The 19,167-nt window shown below is 38.0% G+C and overlaps 1 protein-coding gene and 1 long non-coding RNA gene across 8 annotated transcripts in view; one reads left to right on the top strand and one right to left on the bottom strand.

The window, feature by feature from the left end:
- ROBO1 (roundabout guidance receptor 1) overlaps window positions 1-19,167 on the bottom strand; it is a 764,721-nt gene that overhangs the window by 543,129 nt on the left and 202,425 nt on the right. The window contains exon 1 of one of the 6 annotated variants that reach the window (XM_030020137.2): window positions 6,466-6,781. The exons of the other annotated variants lie outside the window; for them this stretch is intronic. Coding sequence (XP_029875997.1) covers window positions 6,466-6,574 — 109 coding nt within the window. The 5' untranslated portion in view covers window positions 6,575-6,781. Of the gene's footprint in view, window positions 1-6,465; window positions 6,782-19,167 lie in introns of those variants that run through there. 6 annotated transcript variants of the gene reach the window in all.
- Window positions 1-19,167, top strand: part of LOC115343744 — a 53,300-nt gene that overhangs the window by 24,120 nt on the left and 10,013 nt on the right. The window contains exons 1-3 of one of the 2 annotated variants that reach the window (XR_003924266.2): window positions 6,294-6,579; window positions 9,536-9,610; window positions 9,706-9,851. This is a non-coding gene — a long non-coding RNA (uncharacterized LOC115343744). Of the gene's footprint in view, window positions 1-6,293; window positions 6,580-9,535; window positions 9,611-9,705; window positions 9,852-13,858; window positions 14,015-19,167 lie in introns of those variants that run through there. The other variant, XR_003924265.2, reaches the window with a different exon arrangement.

Genomic DNA, 19,167 nt, shown 5'->3' with positions numbered 1-19,167 from the left:
TCCTTTAAAAGAACACTTACTTTTAGCAATCTAAAGCAGGTGTACTCAACCTTACACTTTTTTACATCAAGCCAGGAGAGTTCATCTGGGCGGAGAAATTAATCTCTTGCCCATGGCGTGCTCGCGGCAGCTATTTGTCTGGAGAGCCCAGCGGTCACCGAGAGATGGGCACACGGCCACTAACACGCCTGGGCAGTGTCGCGTTAGGGCTAATGGCTCCCCGGTAAGATGGTGACTGCAGAGCAATCCATCTGCCCAAAACCTTACGGCCCACCTCATTCTAAAAATCCTCCTGGAAAAAGCACGTCCGTGATCATTGCAGCACACGACGCCAGTGGATCGCAGTGACTGCTGGGGCGGCAGCACGCTGCCCTTTCCAGCCCTCCGTCCTGCCGCCCCCTCACCGCCGGGCTGGGGGAGAGCCGTGCATGCCTTGGGCCGGACCCACACCTTTGGTCTCTGCACCCACCACAGAGCCAGCGCTTCTGACCTACGGGTGCCGGACCTGCGGTGCCGGCAGAGGATGCTCCTCTCTGCCCGGTGGGGCAGGAGGCGTGGGGACGGGCCGGGCGGGGCCGGGCCGCTCCAGAGGGTCTCAGGGAGGGCGGGCGTTTCACCTCCTCCCAGGCGTGAGCGACGGGTATGGACTGGGCTCGCGGCGCTAACCTATGGACCTGGGTCTGGTTCGGAGTCGGAGATGACTTTTTCGTGGAAACAGCAGATGGACGTAACGTGCTCTTAACACTGTAAACAAAGATTTTTTTTAAAAAGCATTTCAGTCAGAAGATACTCCTCCCAACTTCTTTCAGTATTGGCTTTGATCCTGTTCTTTTCAAGCATATTTATATTTGAGGCAGCAACGTTACTGTTAAATCCATATTTTTTTCATGGATTTGCAAAGTTAAAGCCACATACCAGATTTCTTTTTCTTCTTACAAAAACTATGTGAAGGACGTATGTATCTGATGATAGTCAAATATAAACCATGGAATAACTTGCAATATTTAATCCCGATGCACACTTGAACTTGTCTAAATCACTACGGGTCTGAGGAAACTTGGAAGGAAACAGCTAGATTTCATATTAACAGGATTAGCACAGTGTTTCTTTATCAATGGAAGATATGTAAAAATTACGAGCATCAAATACCATAATAAATTCACAACCTATCAACTGAGGAATGAACAGCAATACAACACTTTTAGCAAAAAATAAGTAAAGAATTATAGCATATTTACTCTAGCTAGAAAACACTGAACTAGGACTAACTGAGAAATGGCTACTACGTTGCTGATGGGCTTTTAGCACCATAACAGCAGATTGTTAAAGCTTTTACAGTAAAATAGCTCTGTATGTACCCTCATTAAATGTTAGACTGATGACTCAGCATTAGCTGAGTCATATAGAAATACCAAACTGGCTGCAGGTACCAGTGTGAACCCTGAAGAAAGCAAAATATTTTAAAATCAAAATGTAAATTATGATTATAAGTATCATTTTAAGGAAATTCCTTAGCCACTGGAAGCTTATGTGAATACTGAAAGTAATTAGAGGAAATTATTTCTATTACTTTTTACCACACATGTTACAGGAATCCTAAAGCTTTCTGTCCCAATAAATCCCTCAAGGGATTGAAAGTTGTAATTACTTCTAAATAAATCTGAAAAATTAAATACATTTACTATCCAGACAAAAAAAGGTGCTTATTTTGGTAGGCTTTTTTCTGTAGGGGGACAGCAGTAGAAAATGATTTACCAATATTTTTTGCTATTTTATATATGTATATACACATTTACTTTTTAAAAGTGAAAATTTGAACATAATAAATAAATTATTTTTATACAGTAATTTATGTATCACTAGATTAGATTAACAAATACACTGAAATTTTCCTTACCTTTCCTAATTCACTGTATTTTATGAATAGCTTGGTAGTTCTGAAATCCAGAAGAATATCACATATATGCTGACTTTTTGGGGGGTTTGCTAGTTCTAGTTGCTAGATTTTTTGCTAAGAAAACCTTGATAACCTTATTATCTTTCTTCTCCTGAACCTGCATATTCTATGTTCAGGTTGTGTATAATTTAGGGACAAAACTCAGAAACTGTACTTTTGAACAAGACATGAAGAATATAGTAATTATAAAATAAGACCATAATAAGGATAAAATTCTTTATAAGAAGCTGTCATTACTATGCAAAATATTTATAATATTTACTACCTTAATATTAGCTCTATGCTCTATTCAGAGACCTTTAGTGTGGAATAAGCATTTTACTTTTACCCTCTTTTTCTATCAGTTCGAGTTGTAAAATGTTTCGAACATTGAAGTCAGTGTTCACAAATACACACCACATTCTGCTCTAGAGTGACAGTCTGAATCCTGAAACTGTGTGGTTTGCCTTCTTGATCATCCTTTTGCCTACGTAAATTTCCTCCAAAGGAACGAGGCCCACACACATGCATACTGTTAGCCCCCAGGATGCATGCGTGCCGTTTATATTCTAAGCTTCAGAAGTAAAAGTTTGAAGTAAAAGTCAGTCCTTTCTCAAAAGTCAGTCCTACTGCAAGGCCTTCTCTTTCAGATGTTTCCCTAGCACACAATTTCTGTTAAAAATACTAAAACTCCATTAAAATCAGTTCTTCACAAAACCCAACTAAACTATAGGAAATTTTTACAATCATCCTGGTTCAGCAAGAGTATATTTTGTCCCTGCGTGCTCAAGTGAGAAAGCTATAGAGCTTTTAGGAAGTGTATGTGTGTGTATATTACATACACGTACGTATGTATGCATATGTGTATACATACATACAGACATTTCAACATACAAAGAATCAGCAAGAACAGGTATCACTCTTCTTTACTAGTGATATATTAGTGACATTCCTAATAATAACTATGGTTAAACGAAGACTACAGCATTTGATATTCCTAGTGACAACTATAGTAAATAAGACAATAATGCTGATCTCAAGCTTTTTGCCTGAAATGCAAAATTAATTGAACAATAGAAAGAATAGTTTTAACACCTTGTAAAATCTTAATACTTCATAATTCTATTTCTACCAAAAATATGAAAGACACGTGTCTGCTCCAGCAATTCACTCTGTGACAACTTTAAATTCTGATCTTTACATATGACATCCAAAACTTCCCCATGAAATTACAATTTTATTCTCTATAAAATGAGAAAATATATTTTATTCACAGACTAAGCAAACCATTTTGATTAAAACTTCCTAAAAAAGAAAATTACGTATAATGCAGCAATAAATATACAAAGTTATAAATGTCGGAAAATATGCTTGTATAGTCTTCAATGTAAACGTTGTGTGCAGTATACAACAATTAATAATAACCATGGTATTACTCTGTAATACAGTTTTTCTGAGGGATAGTAAGACACTCTTAATACATTGCCACTTCACTATTAAAATAACAATGAGATTTTTCTGTATTATTTCCCATGATGATAAGCCTGTGCTGCTCCTCCCCCACCCCACCCAGATGCTGTTATAATGAAAAGTACAGATGCATATGGGAATAAATCCCCTTATTTTCCTTCCATACTATTTTTTGTTGCAGTGGTTGTATTTGTCAGAAATTATTATTTCTCCCCACTCTCCCCAAATCTCATTTTTGCTCATTTGAGCTGTGGTGGAGCAGAACTAGGCTACAACTTTCCCAGCTCCAAGACCCTTCTATGGGAAAATAAAGAACAAAGCTTCATCCAAGGAGGTGTAAGCTCAGATAAAGCAAACAGCACTCATAGAAATGAGAGTTTTGTTGTGGTCCTTGCTGGAGACGCATGGCTAGAACTTGGATCACGACAATTTTTCTGGGCAATTCATTGTGCCTCTTAATATACCATAATCAATCATGTTTGGAGAAGCATCACAATGAATCTAAAGAAATGCGGTTATACTATCTTTTAAAAGACCACTTGGAGCAAAAGTATTTTGAAATCTCTCTATATTGTAAATACAAAATACTTTTAAAGCATTGCTAAACTGCTACATCTGAATGCTTTAGTGAAAATTCCTGTTAAGAGATGCAAAAACCAGCTATGTCCCCTTTCATTTAAAGACATATTTTTTTGCTTTGGTTATGCAATTTAAGTGTAACCCAATTAAATGAACATATATATTACACAATCACAAGCCTTTTTGGAGTCTTTTTTATTAGTATTTTAACTATGATGTGCAAAAATAAACCAGCAAAAGAACATCTTCGAGTACTATGTCAACTGACAGGCAAATATACAATGTTAATAGCAACCAACAAAGAATCCATCAACTACAATTACACATCATTTTGGCTTTCTCCTTTCTCAGAAAGGAGCTATCTACTTCTTACAGAATCCAGCTCTGCATGATATCTGCATTCTGCTACTAGACAATTTTTGACATCATGGATAGCAAAGCCAAATAGTATACAATGTGAATGGCATTCCTATAAAATCTCTACTGTTGCTCTTAGTTGCTAATATTTAAATAAAAGGAACATTAAAGTCTGATCCAAACACCTTATCTTAATTTCAAGGAGAGTTGATTCTGATCCACAACTTTTAACACATTCCACAGCTGATCTCTCTAAGCAATTAAGCATCACAATTTCAGTATGATATAAAAACTAATTTACATCCCTGTTTTCCCTTTAACTAAATATTAGCAATTTGCTAATGTGCTGGATTGAGAGCCCCCCCTGTCCTGAGAGAAGAAAGCAAGCAATTTGAATCCACAAGGTCTGACAGCTAACGACAGATGACATTCAATGATCTATTATAGTTGCAAATCAATTTTCAAAAGGTGTGGTGCTCTTCAACTCCTGCATCTTTTTGTAATTTACTCATCATGGCTAAATGCCATCCCAAACCGATTAACTTCATTAATGCTTTTGTGAGACATTAATAGCTATATCTCCATCTATTTCAGTTCTTTGTAGAAAAAAAATCAGACTAAATACTCAGAATCACAAACTTTCAAACACCTGAAAATCAATGAATCAAAAGTGAAAATACAGTATTTTTACTCTGGGAACTGTTGGGGTTTTTTTTTTCATAAAAGATAGTACTTGAGAAAATACACAGATACATATTTTAGAAGACCTTTTTACTGCACAAGAAACATGCTGTGGAAAAATTTCGATCAACGTATTTCAGGTTTTATTAGATTTGTGCCTCAGTTTCCATATCCATTAAATTAAAGGGCTCTTTTAGTCATAATTAGTTAATATGCTTAAATATTTATAAGCCGTAGGATGTTATTTTTATGCATCACTTACACACACATTAACAGCCTGCTAGTTTGGGCAGTGTATTTTTTAGATGTAAATTACTTGTGAGTGGACGAGGCAGTTCTCAGTTCCACTCAGTCCAGCGCCTCTTTCCTTAATGCTGCTGATTTGGGGGACCAAGTGAGGAGGCAGATTTATTTATGTATGTTCATACTTTAGGAAAAACAAATACTACTCCATCTGTAGATCAGCTTACAGATAACATGACTGTCAAGATAATACCCACCCCAAGGATACCAACAGCCACCCCTCCAACTCCTGGTTATTTTAGGGACTTCCATCACATACATTTTCCAAGCAACCACATCACATTTAGCTGAATTAAACTGAAAACCTTCATTCCATTTTCAATACTCCTTCCCCTTTTTGTAAACTAGGTATTTCTAAAAGAAACACAGCAAATATTCACAGGCATAATGATAATAGTGTGTTGCCCATCATGGGCATCCTTATTTATAAATAGCTGGACAGGAATAAAGAATAATGTCAGCAAGAACTGAGTTGCCCTTTAAATGAAAATAATCATCTGGCTATTTCAGTCAAGCAGCTGTGTATGCAGTAGGAAGTCTCACTCCCAAATGTTATCATGACTCATCTACTTTCCTTTTCTAATTTTCTGGTCTTTTCTCTTTTTAAGTACAGTGTTGATAAGCCCTGCACAAGCTGCAATGCTGCGTTAAATCCCCCTGTCTAAATCTGTAGATTTTAAACTGCAGTTACCCATTTATATCCATAAAGTTACCCAGTATAATCACAGTGGTTGCAAGGTTCCTTCACACAAACAGTAGACCTGTAAAATTCGCTACCTTTATGAATGCTAACATTTGAAATAGCGTGCAAAATGGTAAGACTCTAAATAGAAAAGGTGCAGCTGATTGTAGCCTGGAACTCTTACAGCTCTCCGGAAACAGAGGAGTTAATCATCAGCCCAGGCAGTTGAGAAAGCTTGCAGTGAAATCCAGGACTGTACTGCAGATGTGTGGAGCATACAGAAGGTGTGGCCCCTGCCTTCTGCATGCATATTTAAATACCTAAAATTATATGGCCTTAAGGTTATTATTAAAGAATAACCTCCCAGAGAGGAAGAATTCCACAGCGAAATGAGGCCTAACATTTTTCTTCAAATAGAGAGCTGAGAAGAAGAGAAGGAAAAGCCCGGGTTACTCACGATTCTTTTCACCTCTCCACCTTGACCCCGCTTTTATTCTAGGCACGACGTCCGCAGCAGCAGTTATGTCTACTAGCCCAAGCAGCAGCAGCAGTGACAGCACGGCCATGCCAGGTAACAAAAAAAATAAATCACCTCTACCTGGAGTACTGATAAAGATGAATTAGAAGACTTTCCTTAGGAATGAATAATTGGAGCTAACAGCACTTACTCAGCAGAGGCAGAGGGAGATGTAAAATATTATTCCTACTAGAAATGTTTATTAAAAATTTCCATTGCATTGCTTATTTCCTTTATCCAGGGAATGCAAAAACAGAAGAGTTGTAAAGGCTTCCCCTAGTGCCTCTGGCACTCAGAAGCCGAAAGAGATGCACTGGCAGCTTTCTGTGGTCCCTCAGAAGCCACCAGCTCCTCACCTGCCTCTGCCACCTCTCAGCCCTTCCCAATGTTTATCAACATTCCCCACAGCACCCTAGCAGGGGACACAGCCGGGCTGAAACTGGAGGAGTTTCTTCTCCTTCACTTGCATATTTCACTGCAGTTTCACCGAGCTGATGACAGGAACGTTTTAATGTTGACACTCAAAACTCATTACATTTATCAATGGGCGCAAACCCACAGTTTGTAAAGCTTCCTCCCTTACCCACAAAGGGGGGCAAGGGTAGAGAGGAAAAATAACGTACCTAGGATGAGAAAGAAAGGCTTAAAAAAGAATCTTTTTCTTTTTCTTTTTTTTAAGCTGTTCAATAACTCTGTCTCTTATTCAGCATAAAGATCTTCTATTTCTGGGGCATATAACACAAACAATACCACCTCCCACCCAGGTTTCTGTCAGCAGACGCTGCATAAATGGAACAGTTCACCGACAGTAAGAGAAGCTCTAAGAATTTATGTATATAATCTGTGTTACCTAACAAACCTTCACCCTGCAGCCCAACAGCCTCTGGGCAGCCAGTGCCCAGCGCAAGCAGGCTCCAGTGCTTGCAGCATTAATAGCAGTATTGTTGGAAGCTATTTAACCCTGTGTCTATCAGTGCCCGGGAGCTAGATCACAAACTTCCCCATGGCGATGGACACAGTCTCAAGGAAAAACTGTAACAAAAATTATCTGCTAACCTTTTCACCACAGTTATGAAATCATTCCGCACGACCTGTAGAGGCCCAGGAAAGCTTCATCCTGAGAGCTGAAAATCACTATAATAAGACCAGAGTGCTTTTCACTCATGGTGATGGAGGGCTTTAGTCTGGATGTAGTCTACATTTATAGTCAATAAAAGAAACTGAAAAATATCCAGTTCTTTAGCATCACAAGCATCAGCCTCAGGAATACTCACAATTGTTACTTACTTATACAAGAGTAAAACTTATTTTCTTAATAGAACAGCAATGAATTAGCATTCTACAAGCTGATCTTCTGCCTCTCACATTGCATATTGGCTGTTGTGTAGACACTATAGCTACAACTGAGCTGTAGAATTAAGGGTTTTTTTGAATAAAGTATCAGAATGAATTTCTAGATACAATTTCAATTACCAAGAAAGTAGAGACAAAGCAAGCTATTTTAGTCTTAATAATGCATCTATTAAGTTATAGTGCTCACAGGCACTGCTCTTTATGAAATTTGAGCTCAAAATGATTAGTGCTATTGAAATACTCCACAGTGACCAGTTAAGGCATGACCATCTGAAGCCATTCATTTCTAGACATTCTCATGTCAGTGATGATAACTTTCCAAAAGAGGCCAGGAGCAATTTTGTCACCTAGAGCTGGCCAACTTCAGATGACCACAGAGATATTGTATCAGAAAGTTTTCCATGACTATTAAAGTAGTTATGCACGAGTCCTTTAAAAGGAACCCTCTGTTTCTTCATTTGGGCCAGTTGGAGAAAATAGGAAGGGAGATGCGCTCTTATTTCAATTTGGGCTAACTACCTTCAGTACAAAAAGTGAAGTATTTACAGCACAGGACAGAAAGAACCAGTGATCTGCCAAATCTCCCACATGTTACACATTACAAGCGGTCTTTGGTTTTGCTCTGACCCCAGCAGTCCCTGCGCGGCTGTTCGCCCTATGCGGATGACCAGGAGAGGGTGGTTTCCTCATAGCACTGTGTCTGGGCAGGGAGAGAGTCACCACGTCCTCGTCTCAGTGGAATTTCCCGATTAAGAGGTTTGGCTTCTTTGTGATCATTTTGTTCTACAGGAATCACATTTATGGGCTGAAGAACAATGGAGCATCACTCCTATGCCTGCCGTCGGGCCTTTGCCCTATAGCAAAAATAACTCCTATGGTAACATACAGCATTAAAAGAAATGGTTAGGGATTTAATGTGCCTTTTTTTAAAGCACATTCTAACAGCACATCCTTCATCATCTTAACTCATGCCAGGGAAGCGTGTCAATACTCACTCTCTCAAGATGACTCATCGTGGTGCTGGTTATGTAAGACACCTGAATGTACCAAATTGTTCACTGCATCAAAATACGGCAAAGGAAGAAACTTCAGTTAATACAAGGTGGTCCTTTAGGAGCACATTAGCAGTAATGCGGTATGGTGTAGTTTACTCTGAATGCAGAAAAATTGTCTTTTCAAATGACAGCTGCAATTTTGAGCACTAAAACCAAAAGGTTTTGTGATCTTGCAGTTGGCAGTGCACTGTTTGAAGGACAGAAGATAAAAGATTTTCAAGAAAAAAAAGCAATGTGTGGAATTCCAGAATGAGAGAAAACAAATCTGAGCCAAAAACTTGAGCTGCCTTATAGAAGAAACCCCTACCTCGCAGTTAATGCTTGTTATCCTTTATTTGGTCCCAGATCCAAACTTCATTGAGCCTTGTGCTGTGCAAAAGTAAAATGGTGCATCAGATTGGTATTTCAGCAGATGCCTGCTGAACTCTCAAGCCACACAGTTGCTTTGTCTAGTAGGCAGCCTTCCACAGAGTTAATGGAAAGTTTCAGAACCATAGGCCAGATGGCTTTTTATCTTAAAAGATTAATGGAAAGGTACCTTCATGGACACAAAACCTGCATGGACATTTTTGCACAGCTTACATCCATTTATCCTGTCACAGGAGAAGGAGCTGTTGCCTTCAGAAAAGCTACTCTGTATCCTTATGGGTGTGAAGGAATGCCCAACGCAGCATCTTGTAAGTGACCATTTTTCTCTTCATTTACACAAAAAATGCAGTCAGATAGGGAAAACTCATCACCAAAAAAGCTTTTATATCACCTTGTCTTACAGAGTACCTCACGCACAGTGTTGCTGGTTAGCGAGATGGCGGACAATTACTGCCATAGAATCAATGCCAGTCCACTGCCTTCTCCACTGGAGTAATAGCAAGTAAAACTGAACTGATTATGCATTCAGAGGTGTGAAGCCCAATAAAAGGTGCCCTGCTCCTATGTGATTCAGTGTTTTATAGCTCATTTAACTAGTTTCAGTTTCTGCTGTATAATTTCTGCTCATGTGAGTTCCTTAGCAATTTGAAAGCTTACTCAAAAGCAATGTAATTAATTCTAGAATTAGCCATGTGGACAACTTTTTCAGAGATGCAGTGGACCACTTGAAGATGTTACACCAGGACTGGATGCCTTTCTGACTTATATGTTGCAGCTCAGTCAGAAGTTAAGGACTTGAAGATAAAATTACAAAATTAATTTATAGTCTGTGTTACGCTAGTTCTATCTAGCTTTAATATATGTCATTCTCTAAAATCTTCAGACATATTTAATTTCTTTTCTCCTCAGCTTTCATTATGCTCCAGCCTTTTAATTTTTGTTTTAGTGTGTCATAGATAAAAGTCACTAGCAATTTACTGCACAGTTCTTTCCTTGGATAAGGTATCTTCCACAGAGCTTTTTATCCATAAAGAGCAGAACTTTTTCTAAAGTTCTCTCTCCCTTCATTAAAGACTTCACCTTTACCTTCTTCTAAAGGGTAGCAGAACTCTCTGCAGCATCTTGGCACGGCCTTTCAGGAAGGGTCTGAAACAACTTCCTTCTCTTCTGCACAGAGATACTTCATTCACTAAGACATGATGAAAGCTACAGCCTCTCTCACTGGAGGCCTGCAAGGCCGTGAGGTCAGCCCTCTTGTGCACAGAAGTCCTTCCCCACTCTCCTCAAAGCCAAAGCCACTTCCTTACAGAAGGACCTCTCCGTCACCTCTGAAGAACCCACCACTGACTGTGTTGGAAATTGATTATCTGGGAAAGCTTTTTTTTCACAGAGGTCACACACTGCTTTAGTGCTGAAAGAGGACAGACTGACAAGGAAGAGCCTGGCCACCGTAAGATGGGCTCATGAGTCATCCTCTCCTGACAGTCACGCTAGGACTGGGTCAGATCATAAGTAAGGGCATCTATGGCTCTCTCCCTGTCTTATCGCGGAGGGTAACGAGCTGCTTTAGGGTCCTTGATTTTAAGGCATCTTTATCAAGTTTGCAAAACAAAGCAGGTCTCTATTTCTGCAGTACAAGCCATACTCAAACTGCTGCCACATACAATTCTTACATTGCCTTTGATGCATTTCTGCAACAGTGTCCCATTTTAGAAGAAAGACTTTAAATCTGGTGACTATCAGAGAGCCTCTGTGAGGCAGCCATACAGAGACTTTAAGGCGTGACAGGACACCAGTTACAGAACTCATTAAAGCTAAAAATTAGCCAAGTTTTCTTTTGCAGCCCCTATGACTCTAACAGCTCTGGGGAGATCAACTCAGACGGAGCAATGTTTGCCATGAAAACACTACAATTTTGTGAAGCGAAGGGTGCACACACATAATTCAGCAGTGTGTGTGTGGGGACCGGACCTACCCACCATTTTACCCCTGCAAGCTTGGGGAAATGGTAAAGTTCCCAGATCGGCTTGGTAGGGTTTTTTTGTTTTGCTTGTAATACAGAACTAGTAAATACAACAACCAAACAAGGGATCCTGAGACTTTTTGTAGCTTATGGAGAGTACAAAACATGCCTTACCATTTTTTTTATCATCCAAATGCATGAAATTAAAAAAAAAATATGCAAAAATTACCATTCTACTAACATACCCTTCACTTTTTCTGTTTACTTCTCGAATAGCAACAGTGCATTCGGCACTGTATAATCGTATAAATTGACATCACATCTCCCCTAAAGACTTCACGGTCTAGCACAACTATGTCTTAAAAGTCATCACTTCTATGAGGGCACATGTTTGTTTGTTTCTTAATTTCCTCATTTTTGAGCTTTTAAATTCTTAACCATAGCATTGTACGTTTTGCTAGCACCTTTTAGGTTCTTGGTGGTACAGGAAAGCAAATTTGTACACACGTACAAATCTTTAAGTGCATGTGCATGCATCTATGTATACATGCTCCTGCTAATAAACTCACACACACATAAACAGAGCGAGAGTTGCACAATTAAAAAACAAGTTTTGATACATATTATTTAATCTTGATTGAAGCTGCATTTGAGTAAACCAATCTTGGTTTGGGTCAACCAGCCTTACATATATACTCATTTATTATATACAATTAACATGGAATAAAGTTCCTCCTAATGAAAATTTGAAAAGAGATGATCTGGTTTTTGAGGGAAAAAACATAATTTTTCTTACCCATGTGCCTTATCAATTTGCCAACTATCCTCATGCCCTCAAGGTAACACAGATTTTTATTATTTAGTTTTTTTAAGTGCAAGGGTCTGTGGCTATCAACTATAAAAGAGACTTCAAAACACATACAGAGATCAAAGAATATTACCGGACTTATTTTTTCCATCTGGCTGCAGAAGAGTAGGCATTAGACAAAGTCTGTAAAGCTATGTCAGCAACTACTGTGTCTTTTATGAGGAATTCCACATTGTTGGCCTAACTAGTATGAGAGAAGCAAGAATTATGACTTAATTTTTTTTCTGATAACACATAACTTTTTTTTTGCAAAAGACATTTTAAACCCATCAGGAAGTAAAGGAAAGGAAAACTGATCCATAAACATGTAATAGAAAAGGGGTTTTGTTCTTGTTGTTAAGAATGCAAAGTAAGTTCCTACAAGATATCTCCAAACTTGCACTCAGGCAAAATATCAGCCTTTCTAAGCAACCTAGACATCTGAGACATTGTAACTGGCTAAAGTCTACATGAGAAAATGGCTGCTATTTGAGCTCAAGGTGGCTAATTTACCCTTCATACCATGGCATCCCAGGAGACTTTACGCATTTACAGTCACTATTAACAGCCCCCCCCCCCCCCCAAAAAAAAACCAAACCAAACCCTACAACCAAATAGCTAAGGACCAGAAGAGCAGGGCACCCCAACCCCAGCTGAGCCCGGGTATCTGTGTGATGCTGATGCTACTGTAGGCTACCAGCTCAAGTTCCTTCCTGTACCTTCTCCTTCTACAGCCACAAATAGCTTCTACACAATACAAAATTACTTCTTCTTTAAAAGCAAAAAGTACCAGCAGACTCTGAATCCCAACACACCATTAGTAAAGAAAGCATGGCTTTCACATCTCAATATCCCTTCTTAGCTCTGGCACTAAATCAGCAAAAAACCTGAGTACATCTCAAGAGCTCTCGGGACCCTTACACCATGGCACTTCAGACTTTTAGAGGCACCCTGTCTCTTACTGTTTTGACCCCAAACCAGCAGCCATAGCACGCCTTCTTATAATGATTATTTAGGATTTTTATGTGTGACTGTACAAGTAACAGGACTACACAGTTCTATGTGAACTGGTATTTCAGCATAGCCCGTGTTTTATGTTAGCATAAACGAGAAGCCATATGAGACTACCGCAAGAATGCTTCCCAGATCATGTTGATAGTAAAATTTTATAAGAACGTTGATGCTTTTAACATCAAACTTATGGATTAAACATGTCCCAAACACATTTAATGTATGCAAGTCATTTATCATTATCTATTCTAACAAACTGGTAATCTTTATCCTATTAATTCAGGCAAATGTAGGAGTGTTTACTGAGTGCTGAAGAATCATAAGGATATGCTTAGGCAAAAATAAACACAAGAAAACTAAAATGAATATTTTTTAATGTAAAAATATGCCATCCTACACAGCTCTCAAAATAAACTGCTAAACTGTGGTCGGTCTTCTGTTTTTCAAAAAATGATTGTTAGGCTAATCTGTCAGGCCTAATTTGCATTTCTATATTTACTTTTTCTCACACATTTAAAATATAATGTTAGTGGGTTTCAAGAAAGCGTTCAGGGAAGATCTGGACATTTTATGATTGCAAGATCAAAGACAAAGCTTGTCACATTTTTTCTTATTATTTATGCTTTTAAGATTTCTTCCCTTTTTGCTAATTGCTCTTTACTGAAATCTTATTTTCCTTTCCATCTAGCTCTGACTTCTTCATTCTCCACCTCAGTGTACTATCTTTTTTTCCAGTATACCCTCCGCTTGTCGTTCCTCACCTCCTCCTGTATCTCCAGTTAACCAACCCCTACTCAGCAACAAGGTACTACATAGAAGAGCTGCAAAGGAAAGGTAGTTGGGCTGCGAACTGTGCCAACACAAATGAATAACTGATGATGAGAAACCAAGGTGAGGGTGGCATTATCTCAGCAGCTGATTTTGAGTAGGTGATATGAGATGAAAATGCAATGTACCTTGTACACTGGCCCTGTTCTACATTTCAGCTCAAAAAGCTAGAAACTGGAGCCAGCCTACCTAGTACATAAAACCCGATGAAATTCATCCCAGAAGATGGAGATATTCCTGGTATTCATTCTGTTCATTTAAGAAAAGAAATTGCTTTCTACACATGCTCGCTGAATGGGGCATGAAGCTGGAATACAAAATCAGCTAATTTTTCCTGGGGTGGGTCGCACCAGAAGCATGGGGAACTATTTTGGCAGATGAGCGGAGAAGAGGAATTGTGACAAAATGTGTAAAAGCAGGTATAAGAGTCTGGATGCACTTCTTCTGCATCTGCCAACAATATTCCAATCTAAATTGCAATGCAGTGAAGGCATTACACTATCTTTATCCAAGCGGGTGAGGGCATTTCTTCTGCCGTGCCTCCATACTGATCTTCAGAACAAGAGTGAAGGTCAATGTTTCACAGCCTAATAAAAAAAAATCCCAGTTGAAAGACAACTTTAACAGGCAATTGCATTGGTGTTAATGAATCGATTTAAAAAAAAAAAAAAAAAATTTTTTGTTTTTCCATTTTATCTGGGAAAACTTCATTCTTCAATGTTGAATTTTGTTATTAGGAGACTAAGTAACTTATAATCATTTTAGCAGTGATATGGCTTGTGTCCCAAATGGTGCAAATAATTCACTGACCGTAGCAGAACTATAACAAACTGTGAGCATCTGGCCTCCTCTGCTTTGATCAACATTTTCAAAGCCTACTTGAGAAAGATGAATGCTCATTCCTATTAAGAGAACAATGGAAACTGGGTTTCTGTGTATCCAGAGAGAAGGCAGTAATACCATTTTCAGCAGTCAATGGAAGTTAGTGGTCTGACTTCTATCTGTGCCTTTGAAAATCTCCCCAGTGAGATTCTTTGGGTGAATTACAGCTATGGGGTAATCTCCTAAATTGGAACAGAATCAATAAGCTAAATGAAAACATTTACCTTAAACTCTAATTTAAGCCCTGAGCTGATGGAATTAAAAATGTCTTATCCTTAATAGATGTATGGAAATAAAAAAGTCTCACCACTAGCTGATATGTCATAAAGAGCATGGGGCTAAAATTACCATTTAAAATCTCATGCCAGCTCTACGTTCAAGTGAAATATAATACAAATATGTTTCTCTATGGGTTGAGATATAGAGCTACTGAGAACATAGGCCACTGTGCCTGGACTCTGTTTATATATCCAACTAAAAAATACTTTTATAGCTGATTCAGGGCAGCATTTCACTTTAAGTAAGTTTCATGTTGTGATACCATACACAGATGCATTAATGGAAATCAGACCAATGACAAAAGTATGTGTTTTTAATGAGTTTTGTGCTTCCTAATCCAGAAAACCACCAGTATAATATAGTTGTGTTTAGAATGATATCATAGTAACTAAGACACAGGATAATAAACATTCTGAAGCATATGAGCTACTTGAAATTAATAACTTCACTAATAAAATCAATACTTTTCTCATAGTATTTAGTAACTGCTTCCAATATAAGCTCTGACTCAATTAATGCACAGAAGCTTTTGTCATCTGTTAGATGAAATTTCTTATATGTCACTGTAAGGCTTGCTTAAGATTTGGGTTCATGTTGCCATTTTTATCTATCATAAAGAGAAGCATTAACTTGGGAAATCATTGAAAATACGCATGTGAAATAACTAGGAAATAACTGGAAACATCCAAGTGACTGTTTTAAAGATTATCAAATCACATTTTTGAGACATTTAATCCTGACCATTTTCCTTTGAAAAAAAAATGAAAGACCCATAAAATGAAAATGCACCTTTCATTATTGGTAGGAGTTTGTTATGGGAATAAAAAATTGTACATTTAAGTGAAAGATGTGGTTTTAACAAAACAGTGTGGCTATAATAACCAAATTCTCCTTACTAATACCAGGATGAAACAGGGCTAAATTATGCTATGGAAAAGATGAATTTTTGAGAGGCAGAGCTCTGTAGTAACGTAATTTGCCAGCAGCCTTTTTTTTACAGATAAGATAGATATATTATGTATAACACAAAAATAAGTAATAATCATCAAAATAAAATGAAAAGCTCAACTTTAGTAAGGGAAGATGAGAGAGTGATTATCATACTTTCTCATAAGATGGGAATGATGAGTATCACCTTCTAGAGTTATCAGTATAAATCCCTGTATATGAAAATGAATGCAACCTGAATGCTGTAAAATGGTTTCGGTGCCTGCAGGTGTTGCTTCCCACAGAAAAGCTAATTTTTCTCTAATTAGTAAGTCTAGTCTATTCCTCTTCTTTTCTTTTTCTCTTTTTTTTTCCCTGATTGTTCGATTCTCCATGTTAGCTAAGTTAATACATTTGCTTCTCACTTACATGTGGACCTGTTGTCTGATATATTTCACAGATTTCTGCTCTGTTGACAGCTATTCTAGGTGCAGTCAGAGCTATTTTAAGGATGAAAGCTGTTAACGTGACTTTCTCAGACAGGCCAGTTAAGACAATAGTTTCAAATTTACGAGAGTCTGTAAAAAACCCCATTTTTAAAAAATTCAAAACCACTCCCTTTTTTGTATTTAGATCAGACGTTAAAAATATTAGCAGTCATAGAAATACTGTTAGCTTTCCAGATAAAAGACTAATTTTTAAAGTATAAAAATGATATTACTATTAAGGATTACCAGAAAACCAAAGTATATTTGCATATGTTATGGTATAACATGGAAGGTTTTTGGAAAGAGTAAAAATTAACCTCTAAAATTTACTGGGTTTGCATATAGTGCATTTGCACTGCAGACTTAATAGGGAAACTGTAGTCTGTAAAAAAGAAGCCAGTACAAGTATGCAGTATGACAGCCTCCTGTGCCTTGCAAAGAAAGTACTACAGTCTTCTCAAACTGATGACTTGACGTGAGCAAAAATAAAGACCAAGAGCGCCACGGAAGAGGTGAGTAAGTGCAAAGTGTGAGTGGCAGTCCTTGGGATGGGCAGGCACCCACGCAGGCTCCGGGCCGACAGGGTGGCAGCGGATGGTCTGACGGAAGCTCATGCTGAACACAGCCTGAATATGTTTTTTTGTGGGGCATTCGTGGCTGACTCCCACTCCGCATTTCCTTCTCTCCACTGTGGACTGCTGCAATTTGGCTCAAAATATCTAATACGAACCCAGAGGGCTGGCTCAAAAGTATTTTGGGGGGTTTTAGATACACTCGACGTACATTGTATAAATGAATCTCAGCCTGCTGTACAGGATCACCTTTAACATTCACATTGGTTTTGGAGTGAACCTCTGCCTCTAAAAGTGTTTTTTCTCCCACCATCTTCCAAGACCTACCATTAGCTTTTGCTGTGCAGTGGGATTTTATTAATTAATTAAAGTTAAAAAAAAAAAAAAAAAATCAGTCAAAGAGAAGCCGCAGTCAACTCTGATGTAAATAAACTCCACAGAAATCAAAAGCATTTGGTTCACAAAACTCAGGGCAGATTTTGATCCCACATAAATTACTATGACATCTGGAAACAAGGAAACAGGGGAGAGAGAACCCTGTAAGAACAGCACAGAGGTCTTCCGTTTGCTCACCCTTGCTTTCATTCCTTCATCTTCCTTCTCATTTTCTCCTCCTCCTCCTCTCCATCCTCTACACTTCTTCACATAGCACACACGTAACTGGACAACTTGGACAAGTCACATGGCATAGCTTCAGTTATGCCAGTTCAGTTTGTTTAAATAATTTATTCATTTAACATAAAGTTGATTGGTTTATCAGACTACACATTTAGAGGATCTTTTTACAGAAAGAGTCGTCCTCAATTGACTCAACAAACCCGTCCCCTTCATTCTAACTTTCTAGGGATTCTTTAACAATTTGTTCTTTTTCTCTCTTTGGAGCGGTTCAAGACTTTTTCATGGCTCTCTATATATCCTTACATATATGTATATATATGCAATATATATTAGGATATGTATTTACTATTTGTTTATAGCAAGGAAATAGATGGAGAATAAAATGAAGCAAATACCTAACATCTTGTTTTGTAAGGTGATTGCTTCTCCTCTAACTAGCTGCTACACTTCATAGCAGGCATTGTAAGGCCACCTGTGGATCCATTACCATTTATCTGTAATTTAGCCTATTAGCCTTAACACTACATGACATAATTCTCTGCTTACAACATATGTTGGCAGTTTCACTCTGTGAGGTCCATTTACTGAATCTCAAGTGTTAGCACACAGCAAAACTGTGCAGTGTATACACAGAAATCCCTAGAGTAACTTTATATTTGTAATCCGCATTGCTGCTTGATTTGTTTTGAATTAGATATATTTTAATTTCACGATTCTGAGATGTATGTAATTGCTTCATATATTACCATGCTTACTGTGCTTATTATGTAATGCAATGTAGACCAGGAATTAGGAACTGTAACTTGCTATGTTACAGTTTAGAAAATAGTACAAAAGAAAAAGAGGGGGGAAAAGACCCAAACAAACAAACAAAACACCTGAAAGAAGAAGTAGGAAGAAGGAACTCAATTTTTTCTCGAAATCAGCAGGAGTTATAACCAAAGGACAATTTACTCAGTACTTAACAGAGTAATAAAACAGTCTATTAAATTTGCAGCTACAGGGAAATGTCTGAACTTTATTTCATGACTAACTCAAGCTCATCATATTGGCTTTTTAAAGTTAACCCCAAAGAAAGTCTGGAAAGCAATCAGTTTTGAAAACTGTTTTTTAAAACACCTTTTTATGTTTTGTTTAATAAAATTAAGACTGTAAATGTCACTGTATCAACTGCTAATTATAACTGGCACCAATATAGCCAGATTAATTTTAACCAACAGAATTCTAACATGAAGAAAAAACAATTTTCATTGGTATTGGATTTAAATAATCAAACAAATCTAAGAACATTTGGACCCAAAGTATGTAGCCAGCTGAAATGAAGGCTACGACAAGTGACCGTAGACATTATGAAGATCATTAGTCATACTTAAAATGAAACATTTTTTCACACTACAATGCTGAGACGTGAAAGGCTTAGGGCATGCCTTCTAAATCCTTTGCTGTCAAA

This window comes from Aquila chrysaetos, chromosome 7 (genome assembly GCF_900496995.4).
Source record: "Aquila chrysaetos chrysaetos chromosome 7, bAquChr1.4, whole genome shotgun sequence".
NCBI lineage: Eukaryota > Metazoa > Chordata > Aves > Accipitriformes > Accipitridae > Aquila > Aquila chrysaetos.
Note: the sequence above shows the minus strand (reverse complement) of the source record. Positions and strands in the feature narration are given on the sequence as shown.